Here is a 15,285-nt window from a genome sequence, read left to right as displayed (position 1 = left end):
AAATGCCTATATCAGCTAAATTTCCTTGTAGATTCTCAAATATCGTAAATTCAAACATGAAAAAATGGAAAATAATGAGAATTTCTTATTTAATTAGTAGAAACAAAGTTACTTCAAAAGCAAGAGTGTTAGTTTCCTCTTCTATAAGGAATTTGATTTTAACTAATGATATTCTGATGCTCTTTTTTCAAACACCCCCCAAACGCTCTCTGACCTAGTAGTTACAGAACCATAAATCTTTTTTCTTGTGTATCCTAAAGTAAAGAATCTACGGTTCTGTGATGGGGGCATCTAAAAAAAGAATCTCAGATTATCATGACTCTTTGATTTTTCATAGGCTGATTTTCAATCCTCGGTTACTAATTATATTATCGTCATCAAATTCTTATTCTAAAGATTATGTTCCTCCATTTCACGTTGTCCAGAATCACATATTTTATTGTTAAAAGTATGTCATCTTATATTATTAAAAACTCGAAGGTGGCATGTGCAAACACCAATGTATCAAAAGGGCTTATTTGTAATTTAAAATATAAAAGTAAAATAGAAAAAAAAAAAAAAAAGAAAAAAGAAAGAAGATACTTTTATAATTTTGACAACTAAGCAATGTAATTCAAGGGATTTGGGTGGCAATTTTCTAGGTTGTTACTAAAACAACCTTTATTTTATTAAATTTAAATATAAAAGTGGGAGCATTTATGACCTCTCAAATTTTAGTGTCAAACCTCTTGTAGTCTACCTTCTCTCATTGTAATAGTAAAGATGTGTCGAAGTATCATTTTAATCTTTCTCAACTAATAAAGATCGTCATTAGGTATTTAGTAACCATGCTTAGGAAATAATTTTGGGGGTCTAGAAGTGGAAATGATCGATTAATAATAATGACTGAATTTTCTACACTAGATTGTGTATGATTTGTCAAAAATGTTGAGGCTGATGTCACGTGATAGAAATGGGGAGACATGGTTGTTATCAAAGAGTGGGCTGAAAACATGTCTCTATCAACAATGGAGAAGATACATCGAGATAAAATGGTCAAAATGCATTTTGTATGGAATAATCATGTGGATGGTATTTTTGTAATTTCAAAAAGGGAACAAAATGGGTCATACATTTGATGAAGGAAATTGTTTCTGACAAATACAAGAAGCCAAGATTCAATACTTTCCATAGTTTGAAATTCAATTTTAAGTTTGGGAGCCATGTGGAATATCGGTAGCCGTCCAATTTCAAAACCTTGGATCAAGTTAAAAAAATTATTTAGCAAAACAACTCATAGTAAGACTCAAATCTTTACTAAATTAGTTAGGAAAATATTTTTCAAAAAATCAATAGTGGGTATGAGCTGTTTCGAGTTTTCATTTGTTTTCAACGGCTCGTTTTTTTAGGATGCTAGAATCCCCAACTACTCTCTAAACATGTCTATGGTTTCCACCAAAGAAGTAAAGTTTAAAAGACCAATTTGATTTTGCAATATTGGCGCGGGAGAACAGGGAAATATCTCAATAAAATTTATTAAAATCTAGTAAATGTAGACCATGAAGAGATATGATACTATTTTATCTACATATGAGATTTTATTATTAAATAGTTAAGCATGTTTTTTAATGAATTTAGTAATTTAGTGCTGACGGGGTAAGAATCTATTAAAATTTACATTACTAGGCACCTCAATAAAATTTATTAAAAGTCTAATAAATGTAGACCATTGAAGAGATACGATACTATTTTATCTACATATGAGATTTTATTATTATATAGTTAAGCCTATTTTTTAATGAGTACAATAACTAAGTGTTGGTGGGATGAGAATCAATTGAAATAACAACTCAATTTTAATAAATTCAAAAAATTATTGGTTGTAATATGTTTAAGAAAGTTACATTACTAGTCTAAACTTATACAATGATATAAAATTATGGGAAAGATCGATGAAATAAAATTTTGATGCATGACGAGAGGCAAGAAGATGAAATAAGGCTAGAGAGAATTTGGTTTGGGATTTAAATTAAAATAAGACTATATTAAAAGTTTAGAGTAAACTCGAAAAGATTTTGTTGTATAGTTTAATTATAGCATTGCAATTATGGTTAGGGTTTTATGTTTATAGAACAAAGGAAAATGGTTAAAGATTAAAATTGTATGTTAAAGTTAAAGGGTTAAGGGTTAAAATAAATGGTACCAAGGATTAAGAATTCAAGAGTTTTTGAATCTAAGAAATTGAAGAATAAGAAACTTTAAAAATTTTAAAAAAATCAAGAAAAAAATATATTAGAAAATATAAATAAGGAATATGATTATAGAACCTTAGAACCAGAACAAAAATTTATTGGAATCATATAAAAAAATAATGGAGAAATCATACAAAAAAAACTCTATTAAAATAAACTACTTTTTTATTCATCAGAAACTCTATTTAGAAAGTTTAAAAAAAAAAAAAAAAAAACCCCTAATATAATCCATGCATAAAGAAAATCATATTTAAGAGTTTATATAAAACTCAAACTCTTAAAATACAAAATAACTAAAAAGAAACTTATTACCAAATCAGGACTCTTTATTCCATCATACCAACCCAAATAATTAATTAAATTAAAATATTTTCAAAATAGGATTTTTCTGAAATAAAAATCTTCTCGAAATAATAATTTTATTGAAATATAAACTTTCAAAAATTAAAAATCTCTTAATTAAAAAAAAAAAAAAAAAAACTTTCCTACTAATTAAAATTTTCTAATAATAAATAGGGCTCAAAAAACATAAAATATATCTATAAATAAAGCTCAATAACAAAATAAAATAAAATATTAAAACTAAAATATGGACCAAATAGGATAAACCCATGACCTTAGATGCCTCCATCAATTTTGTGACTTGTAAATGATTCATTCATTTTATATTTTAGTGAAAAAGACAAGAGTATGTTAGTCTTTTATATAATAAATAAAGTTGTGTTGGGGTGACACAGGATTTACTGTGATTCTCACAATTCTGACGTGGACATGCATACATAACCATGGATGATTTTTACTCGTATCACGATGAAACACATCTATAATTATATGCACATCCCACGTCAGATTTGTGAGAATCACAATAAATAAATGTATTTATTATGTTGACATTGATTGCCAAAGCATTTATTACAAAAAAAAATAAGATATTTAATTCACAATCTTAAATGCTCATAATATTTATTATGTAAATAAGCATTTATTGTGTAAAAAACCAATATATCATTGTCTTTTTCACTAAAAGATAAAATGAGGAGAGATATTGTTAAAAAAAAAAAAGTGTTGGATAATGCTAATGTTCCCATGAGGTATTGGACATTAGTATTTTATTTTTTTAATTAATAATTTAAATAAGACCAAATTCATGGGAATATATCTAAATATGGAAAATGCTGGAATGACACAAAGGTGTCAAAAATGATGTGGTGGCATGTGCACATAACTGTAGATGCTTTTACTCGTATCTCACGAAAAAGCATTTACGGTAATGTACGCGACACCACATCATTTTGTCACCTTTGTGTCTCCGTTTGTGTCACCCTAGCACTACTTCTAAAATATTCACTGAAACATGGAGGGTTATCTCTAAATCACGAAAGAATCTTTTGGTGACAAGAACAACTCCTTCATTCGTAAGAGTTTGACTAGCCTTACTAAAATAGTGAGGACAAAAAGTCCTTACTAAACCTCATCTACCGTCAAAAAGACATCGAGTTTCTTAATAAATCTCGAGGTATTGTTTTATGCGTCTCGAGGTCCTTTCATAATCACCAATAAGGCTTAAGAAAAAGGCAGAAAATAAACAATCCCTATTTATTTATTTTTGAAATCTGAGCGTAATCGACGGTTCAGACCTAAGGAGCATTCTTTCTATATCAGGATGACAGCAACACTTGTCAAATTTGTACTGTAATTCTGTAAAAGGTCGTCTCCTACGTTTCAAGCAATTTACTCCAACGAGGAACGCGTGTTGCAGAGACAAGAGAGATTGCTGGTCTTCGGCTCGCGAGTTCAGCCATGTTTCAACCTAATCACCAGGTCTCTCTCTCCCGCGCGCGGGAAGTAGAAAAGAAATTTCGAAAAAAATATAGGGCTTTAATGTTATTTTTTTCCTTCAATCTTGCATGAACGTTTTTATTTACTTGATTGATTTGTTTTTTAGTTATCTTTGGGATTGTTGTTGATTTGTTCGTGATTTGTACGTAATTCGGAAAATTCTTACTAATTTTGCTTCAGTTTCATCTACGAAATGCGATCGACTTCTTTGTACTTAATAAGAACTGAATTAAGAGAAAATGTGGACCTTAAGGGGCGTTTTTAATGTAAAGGGGTGAACTTTTTAGAATTTAATCGATATAAGTGGTCGAGGTTGCAGTGAAGTTGTATGGAAGTGTTTGTGACGCTAGAAAAAGCCACATTTTCTTTTTTAATTCCCCTACATTGGGTTCCTGGTGTGCTAAAGTACTCTGATAGAAGTCGCAAGTCGCAACCCTTAGTATCGTTCCTCTATACTCGGAATTGAGCTGTTATTATATTATTTGATTGGTGCGGTTGTTTTTAATGAGATTAGTAACTCGGTGACAGCGGGAATTGAACCCAGGTCTATTGTTTCATCACCCATAGATTTTACCAACTAAGATAGCTGTCACCAAGATGTGTTTTGCAATGTGTCGAACGAACTGAGCTATGGATCTAAGCCCAATGTCAATTTGAAGTTATAAGTTGATTTGTTATCAACAACATAACAGTTTGGACTTTTATGTAGAAACTGAGAATCTTATTTGTGCTTATGCACCACTATGTGGGTCTTGGCTAGGTGAAGGTACTCAGTTGTAATTTCCTCTGTAATCTTCAGTAATTTTACAAAGAAAACTAGGTGCATTTAGGCAGCTCAAAGGTTGTAGAGAGCATAGATTGACAAAGCCAATGCTCCCCCTCTTGGCTATTTTTTTTAAAGAGAGGGATTACCAACACATGTCTCTCCTAAAAAATATATATCATTGGGTATCGAAATGTGAGATGTCGATGATAAGGTTTTTATGCGGCTTTTAGAAATTCTGGTTGCATTATAGGAGTTCTGCTACAAAGATATCTTGAAATGTCAATCAACTACCTTTTCCTCTTGTACCATATACTCATCGCCACTCAAACACTTCAAAGTGAATTTTGTACCCATGTCCAACATGTTATCTTTTGAGTGGAAATGACTTGACCATGACATAATGGGTTGTTTCCATTCCTCCGCAACTACACTGATTACGCTTAAGTTTGGTTGGTGATAATATGTGTAATTAGTTACTAATAAAATATTAGTTTTTGGAAGGTGGATACTAATTATGTCTCTCCCCACATCTGATCTTTCTTATTCTCCGAACTTTTCTTTTTTTATTTTCATGAAAATTTAGTCATTTCTCATTTTTTACGAGACATTATTTTACTATTGCAGTAAGATTATTACGTCAATATTCCTTGTTTATTAAAGGATATCAATACTAGTTTGCTGACTCCTCTTGTATTCAGGTTCCTGTTCATACAAAGGTCTTATCTGCCCAAGAATCGCCAGTATTGAAGCCTTTGAATGGGAGTGACCCCCATGCAATTCCAGGTGGTGAAATGCAAAATGGAGACCCTTTTAAGGCAGAATCTATTATCGGAAATTCCAAGGTTGGTGATGTTCTACTTCTCAGCTCCCCTTTTAAGGTTATGTTCTTCTATGGATATAATCAAGAATCATGGATGGGTCATCCTGTAATCCTTATATAACAAAGAGCCTGATTTTCTCTCCGGTGTATGCCCATGGTAAATGGGTCATGCTTTCCTAGAGGTGTTATATCTTGAGTTGGATTTGGTTGGTCAACCTTACCTAACATCTTACTGTTTTAATCCTCACAGAAACTTCAGGATGATATGAATAAGCTAGGGCTCAAAATCAAACATCATGAGGAGAATCTGAGATTTCTGAAGGCTCAGACAGACAACTTAGATGAATCCATTCTTGACATGCAAGGTAGCTTTATTTCCCGTACGGGTTTCTAGTCAGATAGCTTACTGTTAAGTGCTAGTGTGATGTATCTTGAATTTGGTAAGAAAACTGATACAAAAAGGGTATTTTATTTGGTAAATTGAAACTCACAACTGGCAATTAGACTAGTTACATTGGTGTGTTGAACAATCGCAATTTGTTCAAATATTTTAACCACCAAAACACAAGGACAACATTATAACTGCTATTGTATTAGCTTCCTTCTATGTATATTAAATGATTTCTTAGATCCAAACAAACTTATATATTTCGTTTGCTAACCTGCGTATTTTCTCAGTTAATCTTGGAAAGTATCACTCATCAAGTGTATCTAAGATGGAAAATGAGAAGCTTAACCATTTACAGACCGAGGAGAACACAGCTGACCAGATATTGCAGCAGGAGAAATCTGCAGCTGGTATATTGTGCCAGCTGAAAATTCGTTACGGCACTCAGGCATCTCATCTTCCATGGACCAAGAATGTGCTTGGCATCGTGGCTACACTTGGCAAAGTAGATGACGATAATCTTAGTAGGTCAGTTTGATGTCCAATGTTCATTTTTGGTTTCTCCCAGCTATGGATACTTAAATTGATTGCAAGTGTATGGCATATTGTTATTTCATGGTACTCCTAGCAGAAACTCTTTTGCTTCTCCTCAATTTTTTCCAATAAGTTAGTGGGCGACCTCATTGTTCTAGACTATGGGGCCAATGCAATGCATCACCTCTTGGTTTGGATATTAGCCCAAAAAGCCTGTAAAACTCATTATTTTGAACAATGATAGATAAGTTGTCCTTTCTTTTGTTGATCACCCAAAATACTCTGATTTCTTAGATGGTTAGGACTTAGGATTACCATTTTGATTATCCAAGAGGTGTGGAAAGTATTAAGGCGTTTAAATTGAGGAACTGTAAAATATCACCTCTTATTCTTTTTAAACTTGCTTTGACATGTTGTTCCTTCAAACTTCGATACCAGGCTTTTCTCAGAGTACTTAGGATTGGAGACTATGATGGCAATTGTATGCAAGACATATGAAAGTGTTAAAGCTCTTGAAATGTATGATAAGGAAGGCAAAATCAGTAAGACTACAGGTCTTCATGGGGTTGGAAATTCTATTGGAAGGCCCATGGATGGAAAATTTCTGGTCATGTGTCTCGAAGATTTAAGGCAAGATTCTCATACTTTCGTGATTTTGGGAAGTATTGCTAAGGATCATTCTAAATACAGGTTTCTTTGCAGACCCTATGTTGGTGATTTTGTAGCTAATGACCCTCAACGGAGGCTTGCTCTTCAGAAACCAAGACTACCCAATGGAGAGTCTCCACCTGGCTTTCTCGGGTTTGCAGTGAATATGATCAATTTAGACAATAAGCATTTATCTTATCTCACAACCAGTGGTCATGGCTTCCGGGAGACTCTATTCTATAGCCTTTTCTCTCGCCTGCAAGTTTATAGAACCAGAGCAGAAATGCAATTAGCTCGCCCTTGTATAACTGATGGAGCCCTATCTTTAGATGGTGGTATGATTAGGAGTACTGGTGTGTTTTCTCTTGGTTATAGGTAAGCGACAAGTCTGTTTCTCATACGCTTTTCTTGAAAAATTAGTGATCGTTATGAATTATTCAAGATTTAATGTTTCTTTTCTCCTCAAATATCCATTAATTGAGTTGTTATACATGTTGATTGCAACTTTTATGGTTGACTTCTTGAATTGTGGTTAAATTGTAAATCACGCTGGTTAGTTTTTCCTAAATCCTAACCATGTACCCTCTGATTGACAGATTTTGTTTGTGGGCGGTTGGCCATAGTTTTATGACCACCTAGCTAGTGGCAATTTTGATTAAAAAATAGTGAACATCAATTAAGAGGAGTAAGTTTAAAATTAATTATATATTATCCATAAAAAGATACAGAAAATTCCATTCAATCTTTCCATTAACATTCATCAATAAATAAATAATAAAAAATAGAAACTCAACCAAGTCATATTTAATTATAAGATTTCAAAATGGTCCAAATTCTAGTATAAATGTAAAGTCTCCAATCTTCCAATTGCTTGTGGAATCATTCTGGGAATAATCATCATTTTGAGTTTCCTCCTTCCCAATAACCAATTATCTATTTATTCATCTTAGAGTATAGGAGGTGTAGTCTCCACCACCCAATCTCCTAGTATCTCTATATCTTCAAGAGATAGGATCATAACATTTATTTTTCTTAGATTCCTTGTAAAGATAATTTTAAATAATTTAATTAATCAATAATAACATTTATTAACTATATAAATATGCATTAGTTTAAAAATAAAAAAATAATTTACACATTAGAAAATAATGAAAATCAACTTACTAACACAAATAAATAATCACTTACCGATTTGCTAAACATAAATTATATTGAACAAATACAAGATCATTGAGCCTTTGGTGCTCTAATCGATTCCTTTTGTTTGTGTGTATTTGTTAAAAAACGCTTCAATTGTGTTCACTACCTGTTGAGCTACAAGTTTGGCGTAGAATTTGTGTAGCCATTTCTTGAAAATTTGGTGTCTTCCTCCAAAGTTCTCACACCAATCAGCTATAGAAAAAAAAATTCATTACGCAAAATATGCAACATAAAATAAAATAGTAAAAAATCTACATTATATAATAAACTAAAAAATATACAGAGTAAATTATTTGATTTGCTAACCTGGAAGCATTTTAATGCATGCATTTATTGTTATAGATTGCCAAAATTCTCCATTTGCTGCCTTGTACAGCTTGATTTCCTTATTGATACTCTTTTATTTTAACTCGTCATCAACATACATCCTTTTGATACAATCCAAGATTAAGACATTATTCTATGATGGGAAGAGAAAGTACTTTTATGTAGAAAAATTCATGATTCAACCGATAACTGCATGTAATTTTCCATGAAGTTGATCATCTCAATTCATAAATAGTAAGTAATCTTCTTTTTTTCCCTCATTAAATGCCCTTTTTATTGCTTCCCTTGCCATTTTCTTTCATTCAAATATGTAGCCCTGTTGCAGGTCTATCATCACTATCCACCATACATAAGATTCTCACCAATTTTAACAAAATCCAAAAATCATATGTATTTTTGAAATCATTCCATCATTGCATTTTGACCATTTACTTTCCAGCCACTCCTTGCTAGTGACCATACTTTGCAAAGCATCTTTATTATTGATTAGACTTTGCTGTGTAAAAAAAAAAAAATTAGTTGCAAAACAAGTAATAGCTTGGTGAATCACTTCCTTCCATTTGTATGTGTTCTCATCAAATATAAAATGAAGATATTGTTATAAATGAATTTTGTTATCTCTTGCACTTTATTTATAACCAACTTTACATCTTGTAACTTATCATAATCTTCAAATATTAAATCAATGGAATGGGTAGCCGTATCTCTGATGGTGGGCTTAAAAATCCACAAAATAACCACCTAAATAATCCAGTACACTAATAAAAATATTGCATGAGGAAAAAACAAGAAATATTAAGATCTTTGATGAAGAATAAATCATAAGTTTGGAAAAAAGAAAACCTGGAAATCTTCTCTTTGCCCAAATCTTCAAAGCTTGCTCAACTTTGAAATGTCAAATCTACAACCACACAATGTAAGAACAAGAAATGATTAAACAATCAATCAAGAGGAAAAAAAATTCTGGACTTCAATTAATCGATGGAAACAAAGGAAAAAAGTTTGATTTTTTCTTCAAAGTTCAAACCTTTCTTTCTTCGTCAACCGTTTTCTACATATTTTTTAAAATCCTAATAAAATAATGTTTTTATTCTTTAGAGTTTAAACTATAAAATTCTAATAAGCATTTTTTTTTAATATTTCTAATTTTTTAGAGTTGAGAACCAACGGTCTTTATGGTCGAACCCTAGCTATTACGAAAAACCGACTATTTTTTCTAGAACACAGGTTCATGTTGAATTGGTCAGATTTATTTAAATAGTCCACTCAGACCTGGTTGAACTGTCGGTCTGGTCCGGTTTTTAAACACTACTTCATAGGTTCTCATCCATGTTATCTACCAAACACTAATTCTATTTTTTACATCATTACCAATTTCTCAATCTTTATGTATAATTGAACCTAAATGATGGAAGTGATTTCTTTGGTTTATTGCTTGTCTGCCAATCAATGGTGTAGGTACCATTTATATTTAAAAATAATAATGATCTTTTAATTTGTAACTTGCGACATATCAAATTTCTTGGCTTAATACATGGGCAATAGCATAGTCAAGGTGCCAAAATTTCATGATCTCACTTGGTCCTTCAGACATATATCCTGGTTTTACAAGTGTTCTACTCATACAAATTACGTAGAAACACACCTACCATTCAGGTTGCTGACAATTAGCTTGTATTAACGTACAAGGGCTTGCATGATGGGTTGTAAAATTTGATTTTTATCCCTTAAAAATTGTTGAATTACAGAAAATTAAAGCTATAATAATTACTATTTATCCTTATTTTATGGTTTATGTACAAAACAATGACCTAAACATACTTCCATTTTCACTGTAGCATACTTTTATGGCTTTGGGCATTGCTTTGTGGACCTAATTTCATGGACATTGTAGATTTGCTTGGATATTATCGTGAACTGCTCCTTTGTAATGTAGCTGCAGGAATGAGTCTGTATAGCTTATAATTCCGGCACTAGTTAGATTGCTAGTCTGTAGTGTTCAACTTTTATAGTTTTCTTTGGTGGGGCTCTCCTTATTATTAATAAATCATTGCCTTTGTCTTCTAAAAAAAATTGTATTAGCTCTTAGTAACTGATTAAATTGAGTTCTCGTTATTGAAATTCTTCTAGCATCCTGCTTTGGTCCAGTTCTCTATATTGGTCTTCTCCTTATCGATACCTTCACATATCAAATTTAAATCCTTTTGTGTTTGTGTGTGTGTGTGTGTGCATGGCATGCATGTGTTAGCTCTCCAAATATTCATTTAATTGAGTTTCTTTTTGTTATATCTTTCGATCATGATCTGATTTAAGGAAAGACGTAGAGGTGAGATTCCCTATAAGCTCTGGAACATCAAACCTACCTGTGGATTACATTGAAGCTGAGGAGCGGATTCAGACTATGAAATGGGAAAAAGAAAGAATTTTTGAAGATATGCAGCGAGAACAAACATTATTGAACCATTTTAAGAACAATTATGACTCTAAAAAACAAGAGTTCGTCAAGTTCCTTGCTGAAAGTTCAGACTACTCGGCTCAGGTACTGCATTGTTCATTCTAAGCAATAGTATGGTTATGAAATTCAGTTTTTTGGCTGATTCAGTTAAAACTGATGTGCTAGTTTAGCTGCTTCTCTTTTTATGGTTATCAAGGAGAAGCTAGCTTCTTTGAATCTATATATATATAGGGTTTTGGTAACATGTTCCCTAAGGGCACACATTTATATGCATTAAATATACCCCGAAACTTGATTTTCCTGCCAAAAATGCCCTCAATTTTTTTTCTACCTAAAATACCCTCAAATGCTTATTCCCAAGGTGTATTTAATGCATCTTTACGTGTGCCCTCACGGCAAACGTTAACAGAACCCTATATATATGGGTTAGGATAGGGGGACAACTTTTTGATATGATATTTTTTAAAACAGATGGATGTCTTCCATTTTTTAAAGATCTAACGGCATTCAGTGGTGTTGTAAAAGACATTGTAAAAATGAATGGCATCCAGGTGGTGTTGTAAACATTATTGTATCAAAAAGTTGTAACAAACCCCGCGCCCCCCCCCCCCCCCCCCCCCCCTTCTCCCCCACCCACTCACACACACAGACACAAGTTTGAAGTTCATGCTTATGATTTAAAATCAAGAGGAATTTTAGTTCCTTACAACTAGCCATAAAAATTGTTGACAGGATACTCCTACCTCACCATACCTAGCCCCTTAACTTTTTTGTAATTTTTTGGTTAAGCTTGTCCATTATAAAATAGTTGTGAAATATTAAATGTTTGAATATGTCAATTTATTATTACTTTAAAAAAAAATGTCAATTTATTATGATGTAAAATTTCTATTGCATATTTTAGATATCTAGTAAAAGTTGTCTTGCATATTTCAACTTATTCATTACAATTATTTACCAGCTTTGATAGTTATTGGTGGATTTGTGTGTTTTTTTTTCTTAAAGGTATATAGTAGCAGTTGCATTTTAATAATTCTAATCTCACAATTTTTCAGTACTGCAACTCAACGTTACACCCTCCGCTAACAATCCTTATCACCAAATAGCCTTTTTTTTAACAAGCATAAAGATTTCATTAGGAAAAAGACCATAGATATAACAACCGAAAGCTCCCAAGGAGGTTGTGGAACCTACATATGGAGGTAGAGAAAAAGCAAAATGGAAACAAGACCCTAACGCCAACTATCGTAACACCCAAAATAAAAATAAAAAATCAAGGAATTCCATTTGAATGGGAAGTCCTAAAAAATCTTTGACGAAAGGAGCCTGTTTGCTTTAGTGTCAAGGATTATAATTGATAAGTCTCCTTCCTTCCCCCCAAAGGACCTATTATTCCCTCTTTCTAAATGGTTTAACAGTTCACAAATGGTAAAAATCTCTCAAGGATTCTACCTCTAACGTTAAAAGCATGACTTGATCAACTTTTAGAAAGGGCCACTGCCTAGTATGGAAGAGTACAATATGTATGGAGCAATAAAAAGAAACGATACTTGTTCTAGGGTGATCTTTTTTAAGATAGTTTACATTTTAACCACTTTACACATGGCACATAAATCAACAATGATCATCCTGCGGGACATTGAATGATCCAAAATCAGGTATTGTCTAAAGCGTCTAACCTAACGAAGGCCACTTTTGATGGAATATTTGAGCCCCAACTAATGGCTCCCAGGAAAGGCTGATCATTCACTCGAAGCAACAAATATATAACTATTTGACCTAGAGGCTACCATCATCCACCTCTTTCTATCTCTTTTTAGAATAACTCTAGCAAGAGGGAAAGACAAAGCCTTAGGAGTCTCTCTTTGTATCCTAGACATTTAAGGATTGTTTTTCAAACCTATAGTGACAAAGTCAGGGTTTGGGAATAATTTGGCTACGGAAAACTTCGGAAAAAATGGCAAACATCAGCAAATTCAATCAAAAGGTGCTGTCACTCCCATCAAAATGGTATTACACCTTAAACAACCAAACTTGTCCTTTCTTTAACCAAAGGTGCAATTACTAGCTTACTTCTTATAAAGCTATGTTATTCCCTATAAAAGGAGACACCACTTCAAAATTCTTCATCAATGAAAGGTGCAGTCACTGGGAATGAACTATGGTCCTCAATTATCGAGGAACTAAATAAGCTTTAATTGTCAGACACATGCGCACACATACACAAATGGTTGTCCTTTAGACATAGAAGAATTATATTGGGACCCATCAAATATTTTGGGTCCCAATTTAACTCTTCTTGCATGTATGCCACAGTAATGGCTTCCTTTTTAGTAGATTGTTCAATTGCATCAGCTTCTTCCAATTCTTTTGATGACTAAGAATTATTTTCGACAAAGTTGTTTCGTCATATCATTATATATGAACAAAATGTATTGTCTGTTACAATTGGCAGGGCCAAATTCAGGGAGGGGGAGGTAGAAGCACACCGAGATGAGCTGTGTACAAATGAAGCCAATTCTACTCAACCAAACCAAAGGGAGAAATGTATTTGATTTCTGATTGAATGACAGAAAACATATCAGGTCAAACCTTCAACCATCAGGTTGATTATGACACTGGGGTTCTTGATTGGGGACCCCAGCAAATGGTTGCTTCCCTATCCCATTGTTCCAATCGGTGTCCTGATACAGGGAAGATGGCTCTTAGTTTGTTGGGATTTTTATAGGGCTTAAAGTAATTTTGTGTAGTATTCTTTTGGTCATATTGCTTTTGCTTTTTGATGCTTAAAAGCAGGGTAATGCATTGAGTGCATGGGTTCCAATTTGATGCACTTTTCGGTCAAATCTCAAAATCATTTAGGCTTTGATCAAGCTACATAATCAGATATTGGTCGCTCTGTACATGGGTGCGAGGCGGGTCATTCAGTATCCTCAGGCCCCAATCACTCAAATGAAGGATTAATGGCCTACTGTGTCAAAAGTGGAGGATCACCACCTCTGCCTTGATATACAAGATGTGGGGGGTGGTTGGCTGATTCTCTTTCCAAATCTCGACCACCCATGTCACTGGGCTGTTCTAATTGTCCGAATTGAACAAGATCATACAGATAAAAGATCCCATGCCAGACAGTCTATTGGTTAATGTCATGAGAACTAGAGAACTGGAATGAATCAATTGTTCCATGTAGAAATAAAATGCCTAGGTATCTCCAGCCAACTTCAAAAAGATGTCTCTGGAGGAGACTTTGAAAATCTGCATTTGCTAACAAAGAGAACCAGGTACTAGGGTTTGCAAAGGAAACTGAATTTGAGGGATGAACAATCTATTAAACATCAGTTCTTGCAATTAGCGAATATGGAAAAAATGAATTTTCACAAGGAAAATGCTTAGATGTTCATTAAAGGAAATCCATCAATTGGTGCAGCCCAATCAAGTCGACTCATCATTTTTTTTTTTGCTTGTCGTGGGTATTGCCACCCTTTGCGTGAGACTAATCCTAGTCACACGCACTACCCCTTGGAAAGTCCTATGTGTGACCATAGGGGCAAAGTCGTGGTTCAGGAATAATTTGGCAAGAGAAAGTTTTAAAAAAAATGACAAAAGTCAATAAAGTCGGGAAAACATCCTATAAATTGAAAATAAAAAATAATTGTTTTAAGTATAAAAAATATATATTTTATTTAGTAAATGAAAAAATAATACTTAAAATCTGCTAAAAACAAAAATAATCTGTGTTTTTATTTCTGTTGAAAAATTCCAGATTAAATCACAATTAATTATGATTTTTTTTTAAATTAACTAATCATGATTTAGTCGACAATTATTAAAATCGTGACTTTTTCAATAAATCTCAGATTTTTTTCAATATGTGTGCAATTGGTTGAGTTGAGGGTCAATTGGACTCTGGAAGGTGGTCCCAAGAAATTCATAGTTTCAAGGGGTTCACTTGACCTACCCTTCCTGAGGAGCTTATCCAGGCTTGGCTTGCCACTAGGCGCCCTTGGTTTTTTTTTTCTTTTTTTGTTTTCAGGTCATGACAATCTAAAATAATCACGGCACTGATAATTAGCTCAT

General features: G+C 33.0%; 1 protein-coding gene across 1 annotated transcript; it reads left to right on the top strand.

Moving 5' to 3' along the window:
* Positions 1 to 3,877: 3,877 nt before the first annotated feature.
* Positions 3,878 to 14,798, top strand: LOC147393866 (protein DEFECTIVE IN MERISTEM SILENCING 3-like). Its single transcript, XM_086456230.1, has 8 exons — positions 3,878 to 4,052; positions 5,535 to 5,678; positions 5,907 to 6,021; positions 6,335 to 6,572; positions 7,017 to 7,208; positions 7,281 to 7,601; positions 11,067 to 11,292; positions 13,664 to 14,798. Exons 1-8 carry the CDS (start codon positions 4,032 to 4,034, stop codon positions 13,703 to 13,705), a joined length of 1,299 nt encoding a protein of 432 aa, XP_086312356.1. The 5' UTR covers positions 3,878 to 4,031; the 3' UTR covers positions 13,706 to 14,798.
* Positions 14,799 to 15,285: the final 487 nt, after the last annotated feature.

The sequence above is a fragment of the Akebia trifoliata genome, chromosome 10, assembly GCF_017979445.1.
Source record: "Akebia trifoliata isolate Shusen 1 chromosome 10, ASM1797944v1, whole genome shotgun sequence".
Lineage (NCBI taxonomy): Eukaryota > Viridiplantae > Streptophyta > Magnoliopsida > Ranunculales > Lardizabalaceae > Akebia > Akebia trifoliata.
The sequence above is the reverse complement of the archived record's forward strand: the minus strand, read 5'-3'. Positions and strand labels throughout refer to the sequence as shown.